We start from the raw sequence: 15,508 nt of genomic DNA on the forward strand, positions 1-15,508 counted from the left end.
TAAACGTTTCCCGGCACATCGAAGCTCCTGTCCTGCACACGTCGATTGTACACTTCCACTTCTCGAAATCATTCCCATCCTAAAGATGAAAGTTCGTTTAGATTAAAGGTGCTTATCTCAATGTTTCACAAGTGCTGGTATTATTTAATTACGTACTGCTGAATAGCAACCAATGCCATGTGACGGCTCTGGCAATCTCGAAGACAATTTAGTTTGTTACCAGCATGAAATCCTTATAATTTTGAGATAGTACATTCCTTACAAAATAAGTTTCGCAAATAAGAACAGAAGATTGACCTTCAGGTCCCTGGCGCAGCATTGGAGAAAAAGACCGAAAGCACGGCTGCATATCCGGCAGACACAACCATTACCTCCAGGTTCGACGCCTTCAACATGACAGACACCACGGCTGAAAAGGCAACAATGCATATTGCTACGACAGCCAGCTGTACGCCCTTGCGTGACTCATAAGACAACACGCCCAGAGGGACAGTGAGGAAAGCGGCACTTATGATGGCGATGACGAGGCGTCCGAGCCAAGCGGCAAGCATGTCGTGGTTTCGAAGCGTACGCCCCTGCCCCGAACCGAAGGCGCTTACGCTCTCGTCGCCGGGCTGCGTCCTTTTCTGAAGCCTTCGAAAGCGGAAATCCCGCAGATATTTGTGAATCAGGCATTGGAGCGGGTCCTTGCGGTCTCGCGTCCTCTTGTCCACCCTCAGCTGCCTTGATTTGTACATCTCGTGCAAGGTCAGGTCCTTTCTGGTGCTGCACTGCTCTTCGTTGTCGACCAGGGAGAAGGCGTCAAAGGAGGTTAACGCATTGAATGCTGATAAGGCATCGTCTGAGTTTCTGTAGTGTCAGCGCAGCTTACACAGCCGAGTCTGTTTATGCGAACTATACCGTATTCTTTAATCAGACTTCGCAATTTCAGGATCTTCTCGCGCGAGATCGTCTCCTCTAGTGCCGGTATTTGCGCATCTTTTTTGCAGTGTGCCAACCCAAGTCTATCGACGCTCGATGGCTCGATGTCCAAGCTCAGGCCGGCCTGGTAGAAGTCATGGTCTATCTCCGCAATCTCAGCCTCGAGGAAGCGGAGGTTCAGTAGATGCGATGTCTTGAAGCGGCGGAAGCCATAGAGAGTGAGGTTGCTGTCCGCTGTGCTCGCTATCCATAGCTTTCGAAACTCTTCCCTCTGCTTTGACAAGCGTTGGCTCTCGATTCCATTGGCATCTGTTCGAGCAGGTGCATCACAGGGATTTGGTGATGCTGCTGAAGGGCAGGTGGACCGATGCGGACTTCGCTGTGCCATTTCCCTAGGCTCAGAGCAGCGAGGTATGAGTTCAAGACTTTGGAAGTTGGATGTGAGTCAACAGTGTGAAACGAACACACTCAACAGAGGTGGCACCTGAACGAGGCTCTATGTCGCAAATAAGTTTAAGGATCAGGCTGAACAATGCACTGCCACGTTGGTCTGAAATTTACTCGCGTCGGGCTACATTCTTATTACAGGAATAATTTGATTTCATGGTAAGGCTGTGACGCAGGAGCATCCTGCAGCCCAATGCTCTTTTGTAGGTCGATGCAAGTCTACCCTATTCCATCGCTGGTCAGGTGCTCGATTTGTTTGTGTGTGGGGTTCAATGTCGCCCCGTCAAGGTTCGGCTAGAGCAATGTGGGGCCTTATCCATCTCTTTTGGCCCCCATTCTGTAGCAGAGCCCTTGTCTCCATTCTCTATTGGAGACATGAGGCTCCCTAAGAAAATCCGCAAGGTATGTGGCGTATTTATCTGTAAGCCATCAGTAATGTTCTTCCAGGACGAATAATCCTTTACTAATGCCGGTGACCACCCACAAATCATAAATTGGAGCGCACTCAAGCCTGAGTGAGCTATAGCACAACATTGCTTACATGTAGCCTGCTGGCAATAATAGAGCATCAGGCTGGCCGATCGTCCGCCCGAAGCCAATCATGGGCGCGACGATATATGCAATCGTATTGGAAATAGGGCTAAAGCGGCGGTCAACACAATGGCCGGTACTCATCCTCTACCCCACTCAATATCTAGCCCATTGGCCAATGCCATCCGTGCCTGGGCAGTGCTTCAATCGCGTCGGACTGGCACGCACGCTTGCTTCTTAGGCATTAATTGAATGGTGCATGCTCAAAATCAGCCACCTTATACAGCATGATGCTGGTAGTGAAGCGGCCATGTGATTTCCATGCATCGGATGCGCTCTAGAGGTTTATTTAGATAGTAGTATGATGCGTTGGATGTGTATGCGGAGGTAAAATAGAGTGGGTTGTCCGGGCCTGAATCTGGTGCTGAAAAGGCTGGGCTGGAATATATATGTGGGTTTATTTAGCATTCTATCGGTCAGTCTAGAGTCTCTTAGGATTGGGAGAAATATGAAAATGTTTGCTCGCAGTGCGTGGTATTCTGAGGACTATTGAGGCGTGGAATTGGTGTAAGGCCATTCGGATTGAGTGGAAGAGAGATGAGAGGTTGAATGAGAAAACTGCAGGACCAGAAGCCCAGAGACAGGAAAAGGCGCAGGGGAGACCCTGGCGAGCTGATAAGATAAGCTTCCAGAGGTCCAGCAGCTGCCTGCCTCAGGCATAAATGCCAAGGCTTGGCGATCGCGTCATAGGCACCAACACTAAGCAACGCGTCCATTTGCGCCTGCTGGAGCGCATATGCTACGCTCGCTGCTCGCGTGTATGCTGATAGAACAACTGCTGAAGCGACCGCTCATCTGCTGGAGGGTCTGTTCTACCTGCTAGAGCGTGTGCTGGGGCGTGTCTGCTAAAGCGCGTGTGCTGGAGCGCGTCTAGTGTTGGAGCGCGTCCGAAACGCGTCTGCCAGAACGCGTCTGCTGCCGCGGCACCTGCACAACCACTGCGGAGCGTCGTCAACGGCACGATCTCGACAAGCCGATCGCCTTAGAAGAAGGTAAGGAACGGAGCTGATCATGTTCTTTTGTAGAGGGTAAAGAGTATGATTTTTTGTAGAGCGCAAAGGGTGTTATCAACCAAAATTCCAATCCCGAGTAATCCCAAACTCCCGATCCCGAACGCTTCATCGCGCTCACATGCTTACATGCCGCAAAAGCAGGCACGCTCGCTGTGAGGCGGCGCGTTTTTGATATGCGGTCTCAAAGACCCCATTCCAGTGTCCCCTCTACCTGTCCCAGCTTGTGGGCTCGCTGGTAACCGCTGCCTGTTCGGCAGCTAAAGTGACATCCTCCCAATCGCCTTCTCCAGCTCGTCCATCTCCGTATTCGGGTCCATTGTGTATATCCCATTGACGGGCGTGGCCCGAGGAGCGACAATGTTTTGGTCGCGCGGGGGAATATTGACATTTTCGGGAATCCTGGCAGCATAATAGTCTGATTTTCCATTAGCAAGAATAAGGTATTTCAAGAGGCTCAAAAATTAGCTACTGACCCCGGAGCTTCTTCACACCCCATTTAGCGCATTCTTCAAAGGCGCGTTGGACGGCGAAGTAAAGAGCCTTTTTGGCGGCATGGCGAAGGGCGCGCCGAACATGCGACGAAACACTCATGGTCATGTCTTTGAAGGCGATTGGGCTGTTCGACAAGCGAGTAGAGCAGAGGTGGTGGTGAGGGCTAAAGAGAAGCAGACATCGCCTGCCCATGGGCGCTCTGTTTATATCCTCCCCAAGAGCATACACCAAGGCAAGGCTCTCGCACGGCCCGTCCAGCACTGACCGCAAGAGCAGCCATATTGCGGGAAAGCACGGGCAATGTCAACCCGTCGCGGCGGCGAGCGGAAGGGCGAAGCGGCGGGATTTGACGGGACTGAGCTGGCTGAGGGAGGGTCTGTGTTGCGGATCCTCTGCGTTGGCCTGTCGAGAAGCGTCTGCGGCCGCCAAACCCACCGCTTTCCTGCAATCCGAAACGGCCCTAAGCACTGCCGTCTCAAAGCCGCTTCCGCGCTCTGCTAGGCAGCAGGAGCAACACGCTGGCATTGGAAGAGCGTGGGGGGTGTGGGGGTGGGGCAGGCGCGCCGCGGTCAGTGTGGGTGGGTATCCTGGTTGTGTTGTCCATGTCGTGTCATCGGTCGTGGGCTGATTGCCAATGCTGCGGGAACGCCCCATGGCAATAGCAGGCGGAAGAAAGGATCCGCAGTCCGCGACGCGAGTCCCCTGTATGCCTTTTCTTCGACGACCACATAGCGTTCAAGAATGTGAGCGAGGCCGGGGTATTGTGAGGCAGGTGGGTGAGCGATTGGTTGTCGGCATGTTTGGCGGCCTGCAATTGTTGCCATGGTAACTCGCAGGCCATCATGCGAACCCTGCGTCGAGGACAAGGGCGAACCGGTAAGGTGTCATTTTCAGGCGGCAACAGTCCCAGTTCCCATGTGTTGGCCTCGCGCGATTGGTTGTGGTTGTTCGGTCGGAAAGGCTGCGGCGATTGGGTCGGCTGGAAGGCGGTGAAAGCTGACGCCGATACTCGCACTAGGTTTTGCGCAGGTGCGAAATTGTTGAACTGCGCAATGGATACGTTCAACCAAAGGTGGTGGCCGCGGAGGAAAGAGTCTGAACTGGACGCCGTGGCGGGGTGAAAGTCGATGCCGGCGAGCAGATTTCGAGAATACCTGTTGCTGTAACTGAAAACATCATGATGTCTTGCGATGAGGAGTCCATTTGTGGTGGGAGCATGCCCACATAGAGGGAAAATCGATGAGTAGGAGAGAGAATTCAAATTGAGCAGGAGAGGAAATTCAAGAACAGCCATGAGTGAGCGGAGATGAGCTTTTAAATCAATCGGGGGCGCTAATCATCACGTACCACCTGGGCCGACGCTCGGCGCCTTTTGATTGGACCTCACGATCCCTTTGCAACCTTCACCCCCGCTGGCATGATCCGCCTCACTCATCCGCCGCACTTGATGCGCCACGCCATCAAGGGCTGACATGTGCCTAGCCATTAGTGGGTGCAGGGTTCAGGGAGTATTCAACACGATACCATATCGAAGCCGGACAGCTGTACATCGTCACCGAGACCAAGGGGGGCTCGAGCCATCGACCTACCAAGTTGCGGCGTCAGACTTGGCTGCTGCTGCCTGCGTGTCGACTCAACCTGGTGCCTATGTCAAAGGATAAATGTCAATAGAAGTTCTACGGCTGCTTTGAAACTTGCCGTGTTTTGCCGACCGTTCATCTCGGACGAATTATTCGACCGTCTGTCAAGTGTCGAACACTGACAGAGACTCAAGACTTTACCCTATCCTAAGGGGGAGGATCCACAGGCTAAGTCGACGATCCAAGTCTGAAACAATCGAAATTCAAGTAACAGGGCATTCCCCAATAACTGCCAGTCCAGATACTTCCACTTCTCCACCTGCTACACGAACCTGTCACGCTGTACGCAAGCTGTCAGAACAAAGCCTTATTTGATTGTATTTAATGCCTAAATTCCAAGGCTGGTTTTGTGTTATTCTATACTAAGCTAGGCCCAGCGTGCGCTTGTCACAGATTGGTCGAACAGCCAACTCTGCTAGATAAGGACTACCTTTCTCCGATATAAGCAACGAGCGCAATAGTATTTATAACTCTCGTTTAGCGTAATGGCTTAAAAACTTAAAGTAAAGTAGCCTATTTCCTCTACCGCTGCAGCAGGGCAGAGCCGCTACTACGCTAGCTACCTGCTTCTAACTCGTTGAAAAGAGTAACAGCAGCACGACCGACCGACCGACAGTCGGCTGGACGGCGAATAGCTGTTATATGGCAAAGGTAGCCTGCCTGCCTTGCCTGCTTGAGGCCTCTATAGCAGCAGCGCTGCCGCGCTGCCCCGTAGCAACGTACGACTATAGGCCGTAGAATATAGAGCTTTCCGTCCGCTTAGCCGTACTTAAGCTACGAACCGACCGATTAGTACTTAAGTAGGTAACTATTAGAGAATTCCGGCTGTTGTACGCTTTACATTTTTTTATACGGCGAATATTAATCGCCAAGCGGCCCGTATCTTACTACCTACCTTTATTATAAATATAAGACTAATAATATTATACGGTAGTACTATAATCTTAGCTTTACTTATTCTTTTTTCTTTTATACGTTAATAGAAGAATAATTCGGCGGCTATAGCGAAATTTAAGAGATACGCGTATCTATAGATCGAGTTATATTAGAAACTAACTTCTTTCGCCCTACTACTATACATTAAGAACTAAGAAGATATAATATTATATACTAGATATTAGAGAGCACGAAACTTATTAGTTTAGATATAAGTATATAGAATACGTATATATAGTAGCTTAGACTTTACAGCTAGAGAGAATAGAAATTCGTCTTAGAACTCGTATTATAATTAAGTATTCTATTAGTCTACTTCTTACAGTTTAAGTGCGATATACTATTTACTATTAGAGCGAGAGTATAAAATATCTACCTATACAATTAGTTTTTTAACTTAATAAATTGTTTAGTCTTAGAAGTAGAAAATACTAGTATACATGTCTATTAATTTCTTTTAACAGCAGCTGCTCTACCAATACGTCCCGGTCCCGGATAAGCAGATTCGTTGTCTCGTATACATCGTTGTTTGCAATAGTCTTTCTTTTACAAACCAACAGATTTCCCAAAATCATCTCAAGGTCCCTAGCAACTTTACCCACGACCCGGCCGGCAGCTCCGCCGGTTCCCGCAAGCCCTCCATCTCCACCGGCGGCCGCTGATCATCATCCATCTCGGCGCAGTTCGCCCGCGTCCCCATCTCCAGCACCTCTTTCCCTTCCAGCTCGTACCTGACCGTCGCCGGCGCCCTTCTCCTTCTCCTCTCCCGTCTCTCGCGCTCTTTCCGTTGCTCGTCCATCTCGGCCGACTCGTGCCGTCGTCCGAGCATGTAGCCCCAGATCGTAATGGTGACCAGCAGCCCAAGCGCCAACGGTGCACCCACACCGATCATGATCATGGCGGCGGTTTTGGTCAGGCTGTCATTGCTGGTTGGGGCCTGCGGCTGGCCGGAACGCGCGGTCGGTGATGCGGTGGTGCTACCCGCGGTTGTGGCGCCGGTCGCCGCGGGTGTCGCCGTGCTTGTCGGCGCTGTGTAATGCGAGAAGGCTGCTGCGGGGTCGGTGGTGGCAGCTGAGGCGCCAAGGGTCAGCAAGCTGGCGAGGCCCAGGTGCGCGGCGGACGTCATGGCCGCCGCTGCGTCGAGGTGGAGGCGGTGTTTGATGAAGATTCTCGGGGATTGCCGCCAGGGATTTGTGTCTGTATATCACGAACGGCTGCTTGTTTCTGGAAAGGACTGCGATGCACATTTGGCTGAGTGCTACGTTGGCTGCGACCGAGGATGACGACAGTGGGGGCCATCTTGCTGTATACGAGCGTCGTGCATGAGGCTGCGGCGCGAAACTTCCAGCTTGGGATATCATCGTTATCTTTCGCTGGGATATACCTTAGTAAAACTTGGAGCAACAAACCAAAATAAAGAATTACTCTTGCCCAAAACGATGCATTTGACTATCTCGGTTGATTGAGACCAGAGAAAATTCTCATCAGATCCCATTGGCTCCATCATCAGAAGGTAAGCTCATCGGGACAAGACATGGGAGATAGCTTGTAACTCTGGGCCATAACCAGGAGGACTTTTTGGAATGCAAGAAGGTTCCTATTACCTCTAGTTACCGAGCATGTCGAGTACTTAGACACGCTTTATTTGAAAGATGTCTGTCAGTGTAAACTTGATCATCGATTAGATTTCAGCCTCACGCGCAGTTTCTTCTATGTCGTCGGTGGAAACATGGCCTGCCTGGAACTTTGAATCAGCTCGGAAAATACCTGGATGCGAAACCAGGCTTGCTTTCGAGAGGAAGGATGAACTACATGGGATCCACTTGGGTACGCTCTGACAAAAATATAGTGGTACGTCATAAACAGGTCTCTTCTACTATCATCATGCGCGCTAGGTCGGTATACTGTTCGGTCTTCGCCAGGCGCCGCATTCAAGCCCAGCCGCATCTATATTATGAGAAACGCTCCATCGGATCGGAATCTAGACCAACAAATGGAAGGGACATGCAATATTGTGTTCTTCAGGCATCAGCCTGTGAGGCTGTGAAAGCGGGGCAAGTGGATCGTTCCCTTGTCTCATTCCAATAAATTTCAGCTTTGCTTGTTTGCTTGACAGTAGTACGGTAGGTTGCCTACTGCGCCTCAGCTCATGTACCACGATTCGGCCTTGGCATCCCTTCTACTGAGCCTGGTGCCTAAAGCTAGGGCGCATGACCTCACCCATCTCTTACGGCTGCGCTGAACGAATGAAATCAGGAGTGTTTCCCATGATCTTGCACTTAATCACACAGCCATGTGCTCATGGAATGATCAACACAATCGCATTGCTTCGCCTAGATGACTATAGCTTGCAGTTTCGAACGCCAAGCAGTCTCACGTTTCCCATTGAGTACAATGTTCTTGCTATGGAAAGGCGCTAACTGCCTGCATTTCGTGGCCACCTTCAGAGCCTCGCGACTCCGACCAGTCAGCAATAGATCCAGCCTCGGAATATTCCTGCTCGTTGTCATGCACCAGTGTGGGCTTTTTAACATATTTGCGCCAAAACAAATATCTTTGCACCCAGAATCTCAACTGATGGAAGCCGTGCGCCATGTGTCTTGGGGTATTCAGGTTGAAAACCTCGTCGAGTTGCTCAAGGCTGAGATCTTTGGTTTCGGGAACGAACCTGAACATGTAAGCCTAATAGTACCACAAAGCCTTATTCAGGGATGCTTACAGCAAGATCATAAACCAGCCTATGACGCACCATGCTGCGTACCATGCAAATGTCCCAGCAGGTGTGAAGGTTTTCGTGAATTGAGGATACGTGATTGCTTTTTCTTGACATCAACAGTTGATCATTATTTTAGAGCAGTAGGTTTACTTACCCAAGACACCGTTAAACAGCCACAGAACCGCAGTTGCGAATCCCATGCCTATCACAAATATTAAGAAATGGTTTATCTTTTAATACGTTTTCAGCTTACCCAAGTCTCGATTATGAAGGGGCATACTCTCCGCAGAATAGACCTTTGGATGGAGTTAGAAGAATGACCAGTTTCATCAAAGAGATATGAAATAAGGAGAGGAGAGACCAACAAATGGGACTGGACCTTCTCCAGGACTGTACGCAACTGCGAATAGATACATTCCTACGAGAAGCAAGGGCTTTGCGGAGTCTGCAGCCAAAGCTATAGCGATGAATGCTTGAAAATGGCCATGAAAGGAAATGTGCTGAGGAGAAGGTTACGGCGGCCGAATGTGTCGATGGTAAAGACCGCGGGGAGAGCGCACAGGAAGTTGATAATGCCGAATCCCATTCCAGACTGTTTAGTGTAAGCAAACTCGTCTCATTAGTGTAATATCAACGTACCAGCAGCGCTGCAATTGCGGAAAAGTTGGCCTGCTCATAAAATACAGATACAGAATAATACACGTGAACTATTGGCGCAGAGGTTAGAGTGAAAGTAAGGTGTACTGTTACTGATGACTTACCATTGACACCGCAAAACTTTGTCTTGAATCAGCTTTATCAATCCAATGCGCGAAGAACAGTGCTGCATACCTGTTGAAGAAACATCACGATTAAGCTGGCATGTAGCGCCCTTCTGCTTCTTGCTTGCTTGAAAAGCTGTTTCAAGCCAAACAGCTGCTTCAAGCCTCTTTGTTTTCCAAATATCTCTCCCTCGTTCTTGAGCAGATGATGGATGAGAAACAAATCGCGGGCTGCTTGGAGTTTCGTATGTCGAAGTTGACAAAGTGATGCCCAGGCTTCCTGATAACGCTTCCTCTTCTTGATGGGGTCTTTGGTATCATGAGCCTTTTGCAATAGCCAACGGGGGCTCTCGGGTACAGTGTAGATGTAGGCCATGACAACTAATGGCAATATCATCTGGTAGATCGTTAAATCGCCATCTTGCGCAGTTTTCATAACTACTCACCGGCGCAGCAAGCATCATCCGCCAATTCAAGCTCTGTGGGATTGGCTTCAGCTAGAATCAAGAACGGCTTCCAGGCCCAACCCTTGCCAAAGAAAAGTTTACTTACACAATTAGCAGCAAGAAGACGGTCAGTATGGTTGACAGTCGTGACTTGAATATTCGTGGCAGTGCTATTCAAGTGCGGAGGAAGATCGCCGCTATCATTCTTGAAAGCCCCATTGTCGTTGTATGTGTAATTACCTCGAGGTTTGCACTCATCAGATGTACCGTCGGAGACGGCGTGAAGGGCTACACCAGCTATGTAGCCCAACATAATTCCTGGCTGTATGAGTTGACGTACAATTTTGTGGATTGAGTATGCATCACACCTGCTGCGGTCCACATTTGCCACATCATGACCAGGGCACCTCTGATGTTTGCCGGTGCACATTCTGCTGCGAATACCGGTATCGTAGCGCTTTTGATGATGTCAAACTCTCTTCACTTGAGGTTGGTCTGTCAATATACCTTTTTGGACCGATGCCGAAGCCAAGGAGCAGACGGACAACGAAGAGTTGTTGCCAAGTTTGTACGAACCCCTGGCCAAGACAAGTAGCGAAAGAAATGAAGCACGTGAGAAAAATTGTTCCTGGTCAATGAGACAAGAATTAGTACATCTTGAATAAAGCTTTTGGACATACTGTACCTCGGCGTCCGCAGATCTTGTTGAGTGGGTAATTGAGCCTGTAATATGACATCGTATTCAATATTTGCATGCCCCTTGCAGATCAGAGCACCCACCAGCAAGTGATGGCGCAACACAAGTACGGTGCCGCATTCACGAGCCCGAGGATGTTTCCTTGGATATCAAGAGCGTACTGGTAATATATCTGGGCTAAGCGCGGCTATACTATTAGCATCTGCAACTCTACACTTTGCTTTGACGATAGTACGCACCTGAACTGACAGCCGACTCGTCCCAGCCTTGTACCGTGGCTCCGATTGAGCACACAATGACGAGGCTATACAACGTCCAGGTCTGACGAAACTTTTCTTTGCCTTTGCCGCTGGACTCTTGGTGAAGCCATTCCTTTTCGTCTAAGTCATCGCGGTACTTAAGAGGGTCGTGGGGACGTTCGAATGCGTTTTTGTCCTGGGCCAGCTTTGCCCCGCGGTAGATAAAATCTTTATCATCTCGAAGGCCGGCCTCCTGGACGAATGTCTCGATCTCTGTGTCTATTCTCTGTCGCGTCCAGTTCGCGAAGGGCGCTGAGATGAGCTGCAGCTGCTCCGTGGTAAGGTCCTGTTGAGCAAAATTGCTGTTTCCCATGATGGAATGGTAGAGCAGTCTGCCAATGGGATTGACATAGGGGCAAGGCGGTAGCCTTACCCTAGTATTATATGTCAATAGCTGATGCTGAGGGGCTGGTTGGGAACCGCTCTCTCCGCCCGAGAGCGGGTACCCAAGGCAGATTCCTGGATTGCTGTTTCACAAAATAGGCAGCCATGCTGATGCCTTGAGCAAGACAGCTGACCGACAGAGCCAGAAAGCTGGATGGTAGATGCAGCCACCCGTCGGGAGTAATGTTACACGGCCATTCCTGACTCTCGTTGCCTGTGGGGAAGCACAGGGGCCCTGGAATTAATCCTGCAATATTACGAGAATCGATAAGCCACTACCAAGTATTTATGGTAGCTGATGTGTCGGAAACTCGTGTGGCGTTCGCCGCTTGGGCCAGTGTGGCCTCGCCGACTTTAATGGCTGCATTCCCCGTTGGGCTCACAGCAAGTATTCTGCCTAGTTCGTTGTCCATCTGCAAGTTTGGTTCCTCTTAAGAAGCTCCCATTGGAGAATGAATGCATCGTGCTCGTCATGGATGAGAAGTGGTTCCGTCTGAAGTTCTCTCGACTTGTACCACAGATCAGCGACCGGGCGACCCTTACATTCGAATTCAGCGATGCACATGCGCGAGAGTTACAGAGCGAACTGCAACAGTCCGACAGTTTCAAAGACTGGTCCGAGTCTTCACGGTCATTTGCTCTTCTGTTCATGTTGCGTGCAGGGCGCGATTGGACTGCCCTGTCTGCCTCCGCTTTCAAAGACGATCTGCTTCCCTTTCCTGGTCACGGACCTCTCCGCAAGATCTGTGGACTTTCGGAGGAGGATGTCAAAGAAATTCTCCTTTATCAGCATTTGTTTCTCGCCCCTCTGGAAACGATTCACAAATTGGAGCTTTTCAAAAGCGTTGGCCACCGACCCATTTCCACAGGCGACACCCACTTCAGATTCGAAGAAACGCTGCTCGGCGAGTCCAAATCAGCATTTGTCTGCCGTGCGACACATCTTGGTTCTGGTGTTGTTTTCGCTATCAAACTGTTCTTGCGAAAGACATCCGACCCCGAACAAAAGCCACCCAACGGATACGAGCTCTTCAGAACAGAACGGAGCAATCTCCAGAAGTTGACGCCGAAGCACCCGCACCTGATCGAACTCATTGGCACCTACACCGACAAAAAGCACTTTGCACTGGTGCTTTCCCCAGCCGCGGAATGTGACTTGGCAAAACTCTTGGCAATGAAAGAATTGGACGGCATCAGTGGACGTGAAGACGTCTTGCAGCATTCATTTGGGTGCTTAGCCTCAGGCCTTGAGTACTTGCATGCCAGGAAAATCCGTCACAGAGATGTCAAACCGGGAAACATCCTAATTCACAACGGCACTGTTGTGATCTGCGACCTCGGCATCTCTCGCGATTGGTCTGATAGTCCTCAAGACTTCACCCAGGGCATTGTCAATGGCCAGACACATAGGTATTCGTCCCCTGAAGTAGGAACGGAGCAGCCTCGTGATGCAAAGGCGGATGTATGGTCCCTCGGATGTGTTTTCCTGGAGGTCGTCACCGTGCTCAAGGGGGAGACAGTTGCAGACCTTCGCGACTTTTTTCAATCAGCCCCACCTGAGAGCAGAGATTACTATTGGATCCAGCGTGATAAAGTGCCAAAATGGATCAAAAGATTGCAGCGCAATGATACATTCAACGACCCTTTGGTCTGGATTGAAGACATGGTGAGCCTAAGAATTAAAGTCATTGCCACATTCGATCCAAAGTTAATATATGCAAAATAGCTCAGCGCCAATCCTACAAATAGGCCTTCAGCGGGAAAGCTTCTTCTTGATATACAAACAATGTCTCTTACGAAGGCTGAGTCTGAGAAGTATGCTAGAAGATGCTGTGTGGGGAGAGTGCAACCCCAGATCTCCTCACCACCAATCTTGGGAGAACCGCACAGCAATGTGCCGGACGACGACCCAGGACCACCTCTAGAGCTTCCTTGGTCGCCTGGGCGGAAAGAATTTGCGGAAAGCAGTGTCCAAGCGGCAGGTGACGATAAGGGTGAAGTCTCGGACGATGTCGAAAGCTCAAGTGTTCCACCAACCGAGGTTGACTCAAGAGACGACCAGACAAACACTTCATTCGGCAGGTTGTCAGAGGCTCCCCGTCACTTCGTAAATGAATCTCCGACTGAATTAGTGCGGGACTCCAATTACGATACGCAAAGCACTCTCGAGAAATATTTCGGATACCCCTCTGAAGTAGTGGACTTCCATGGAACACCCAAATTCGTTGCTAACGTATCGGCTTTCGAAATATTGCCTCGCCACAGCCGTGCAGAATGGAAACTCCGACAGCCAATACCTGGGCAGACATTTTGCGTTTGTGTCTCGGAAACCTTTAGTCGGAACCTTTGGGAACGGTACAGGTTGCTTGAAATCAATGCATCAGATGGCACGTCCACGGAATCGGCATGTGCGTTCTTTCCTTACTTATATACCGTGAGAAACTGGTACTCGTACTCACAGTTTGTAGGGATACCACTTCGAACATTGAGAGTTAAACTGCAGGATCTCGAAATTGAACTGGCGTGGTCTGACTGCAACCATCAAATCAAAAGGAAGTCAGGTAAATCTCTTCCTTTCAGTTTCCGTATCAATTGATGTTGACAGCTGCCTAGGAGGCTACTTCAACCCTATATGGCATTGGGTTTTCAATCCAAAAAGGCCGAACAATCATCTGCGTCTCAGATTTCCCGAGCGAAACGGTAATAAATCGCTCTTAGCTGTTGTCAACGTTCTTTAACACTGTGATAGATGCCGAGAAGTTATGCAATATCCTACTGAACCACCAACTGTGCCAACACCAGGGTGTGTCATTTCATGAATGTTGCTTCCAAGCCGAGGTGCAAATTGGGAAAGATCCACACTCTTGCTATCCCTCCTCGCGTGTGCACATATGCCGGCCCTCTGCCCCGATGGAGCATCATGGAGAGCGCATGATCCTTACGGAATGTGTTGTAAACGAGTTCACGACATCTGACATCTACATAGTCTCAGAGCAGAGCGATATCGATATCCTCATAAACCAACAGAAAGGCATGGCTGTAGTAAATATGGGTCCTCTCGGAGTTGCCGACTATCACTCGAATGCCAGGGATAAGCCGTACCCAGACAACAGCATCCAAGGCCAGTTTCACAAAGTTGTTCTCTCTCAGTCGACAATGAGTTTGAGATTCGGGCTTGAGACATCTGACAATACGGCACCTGCAAAAGGTATCAACCAGCGACATCTTGTTTTTAAGTACCTCGAACTGACATTACTATCATCACAGACTTCAGAGAGTTCCTGTACAGCATGTTTGAGTGGGATCCAGTGTTCCTTGCAGCAGTCAAAGCGAAGCAGAAACGAAGCTTTCGCCGATCTCCAACAGACCAAGCTATACTTATGCTATTCAACATCAAGGAAAACAACGAGCCAACAAAGCTCCGGTCGAAACTCGTATTTCTCTTCCAGAGCGGCAGGCCAGAATGTCCCAGGTGGCTCATATGTGAACGTGAGTAACTTGTCTTACCAGTCCAGTGAGAGCTAACAAATAGATACAGCGGTTGAGGAAAACGCTTGGAAGAAGTGGGGAATGGAATGTGAAATAACTATTCACCAGACCCGGCCATCTGCGAATCTTGGCAAGATTCTGTTCTCATTGGCACCGCCATTTGACCAAAAAAGGGTAACATACAAGCTCGAATTCGAGGACATTGAACGTAAGAAAAGAAATTGGTGTTTCTTTTTGGCAAATTTGCTTACCTTTTTTCCCCAGATCTCCGGTCATTTGACACACAGATGTTTGAATTGCAAAAGGCGCAACGATCAGGCCTGCTTCAGCATATTGGAAGCAGTAGCGAGGCAGGGAGCGTGACAGAACCACACCTTCAATCAAGAAAAGGAAGTCGGTCAACCGCATCCGTGAGCAGATCAGTAATGATGCAGAAAGAGAGTTCTTGTTCTTGAATCTGGTAGAAGAAGACGGGTGTGATAATTGTACATGGACAATGGCGTTCATTCGCATCCATTAATGGCACACTGGTGTGTTACCAGGGGCTCTTGCATTCAAAGTCTAAGAAGCTCATGAAATTTCAAATATATATCTTTGTCCAATTAAATGTAATCATAGAAATTCATTACCCGGTTCGATTTACAAAATGTAGTTGCATATTACTTTACCGCCGTTT

General features: G+C 49.5%; 4 protein-coding genes across 4 annotated transcripts; all 4 read right to left on the reverse strand.

Moving 5' to 3' along the window:
- Positions 1–299: 299 nt before the first annotated feature.
- On the reverse strand, positions 300–1,309 carry LTHEOB_5588 (uncharacterized protein; the record flags this gene model as incomplete). Its single annotated transcript, XM_035514749.1, has 2 exons — positions 300–841; positions 901–1,309. 2 exons carry the CDS (start codon positions 1,307–1,309, stop codon positions 300–302), a joined length of 951 nt encoding a protein of 316 aa, XP_035373878.1.
- Positions 1,310–3,229: 1,920 nt separating this feature from the next.
- On the reverse strand, positions 3,230–3,569 carry LTHEOB_5589 (uncharacterized protein; the record flags this gene model as incomplete). Its single annotated transcript, XM_035514750.1, has 2 exons — positions 3,230–3,387; positions 3,446–3,569. The coding sequence occupies 2 exons, from the start codon at positions 3,567–3,569 to the stop codon at positions 3,230–3,232; spliced, it is 282 nt and encodes a 93-aa protein (XP_035373879.1).
- A 3,042-nt stretch (positions 3,570–6,611) lies between these two features.
- Positions 6,612–7,166, reverse strand: LTHEOB_5590 (uncharacterized protein; the record flags this gene model as incomplete). The annotated part of the gene is made up of 1 exon (XM_035514752.1): positions 6,612–7,166. The coding sequence occupies one exon, from the start codon at positions 7,164–7,166 to the stop codon at positions 6,612–6,614; it is 555 nt and encodes a 184-aa protein (XP_035373880.1).
- A 3,564-nt stretch (positions 7,167–10,730) lies between these two features.
- LTHEOB_5591 (MFS sugar transporter) lies at positions 10,731–11,272 on the reverse strand (the record flags this gene model as incomplete). Its single annotated transcript, XM_035514753.1, has 2 exons — positions 10,731–10,837; positions 10,900–11,272. The coding sequence occupies 2 exons, from the start codon at positions 11,270–11,272 to the stop codon at positions 10,731–10,733; spliced, it is 480 nt and encodes a 159-aa protein (XP_035373881.1).
- Between the last annotated feature and the right edge of the window lie 4,236 nt (positions 11,273–15,508).

The sequence above is a fragment of the Lasiodiplodia theobromae genome (genome assembly GCF_012971845.1).
Source record: "Lasiodiplodia theobromae strain AM2As chromosome Unknown scaffold_15, whole genome shotgun sequence".
NCBI lineage: Eukaryota > Fungi > Ascomycota > Dothideomycetes > Botryosphaeriales > Botryosphaeriaceae > Lasiodiplodia > Lasiodiplodia theobromae.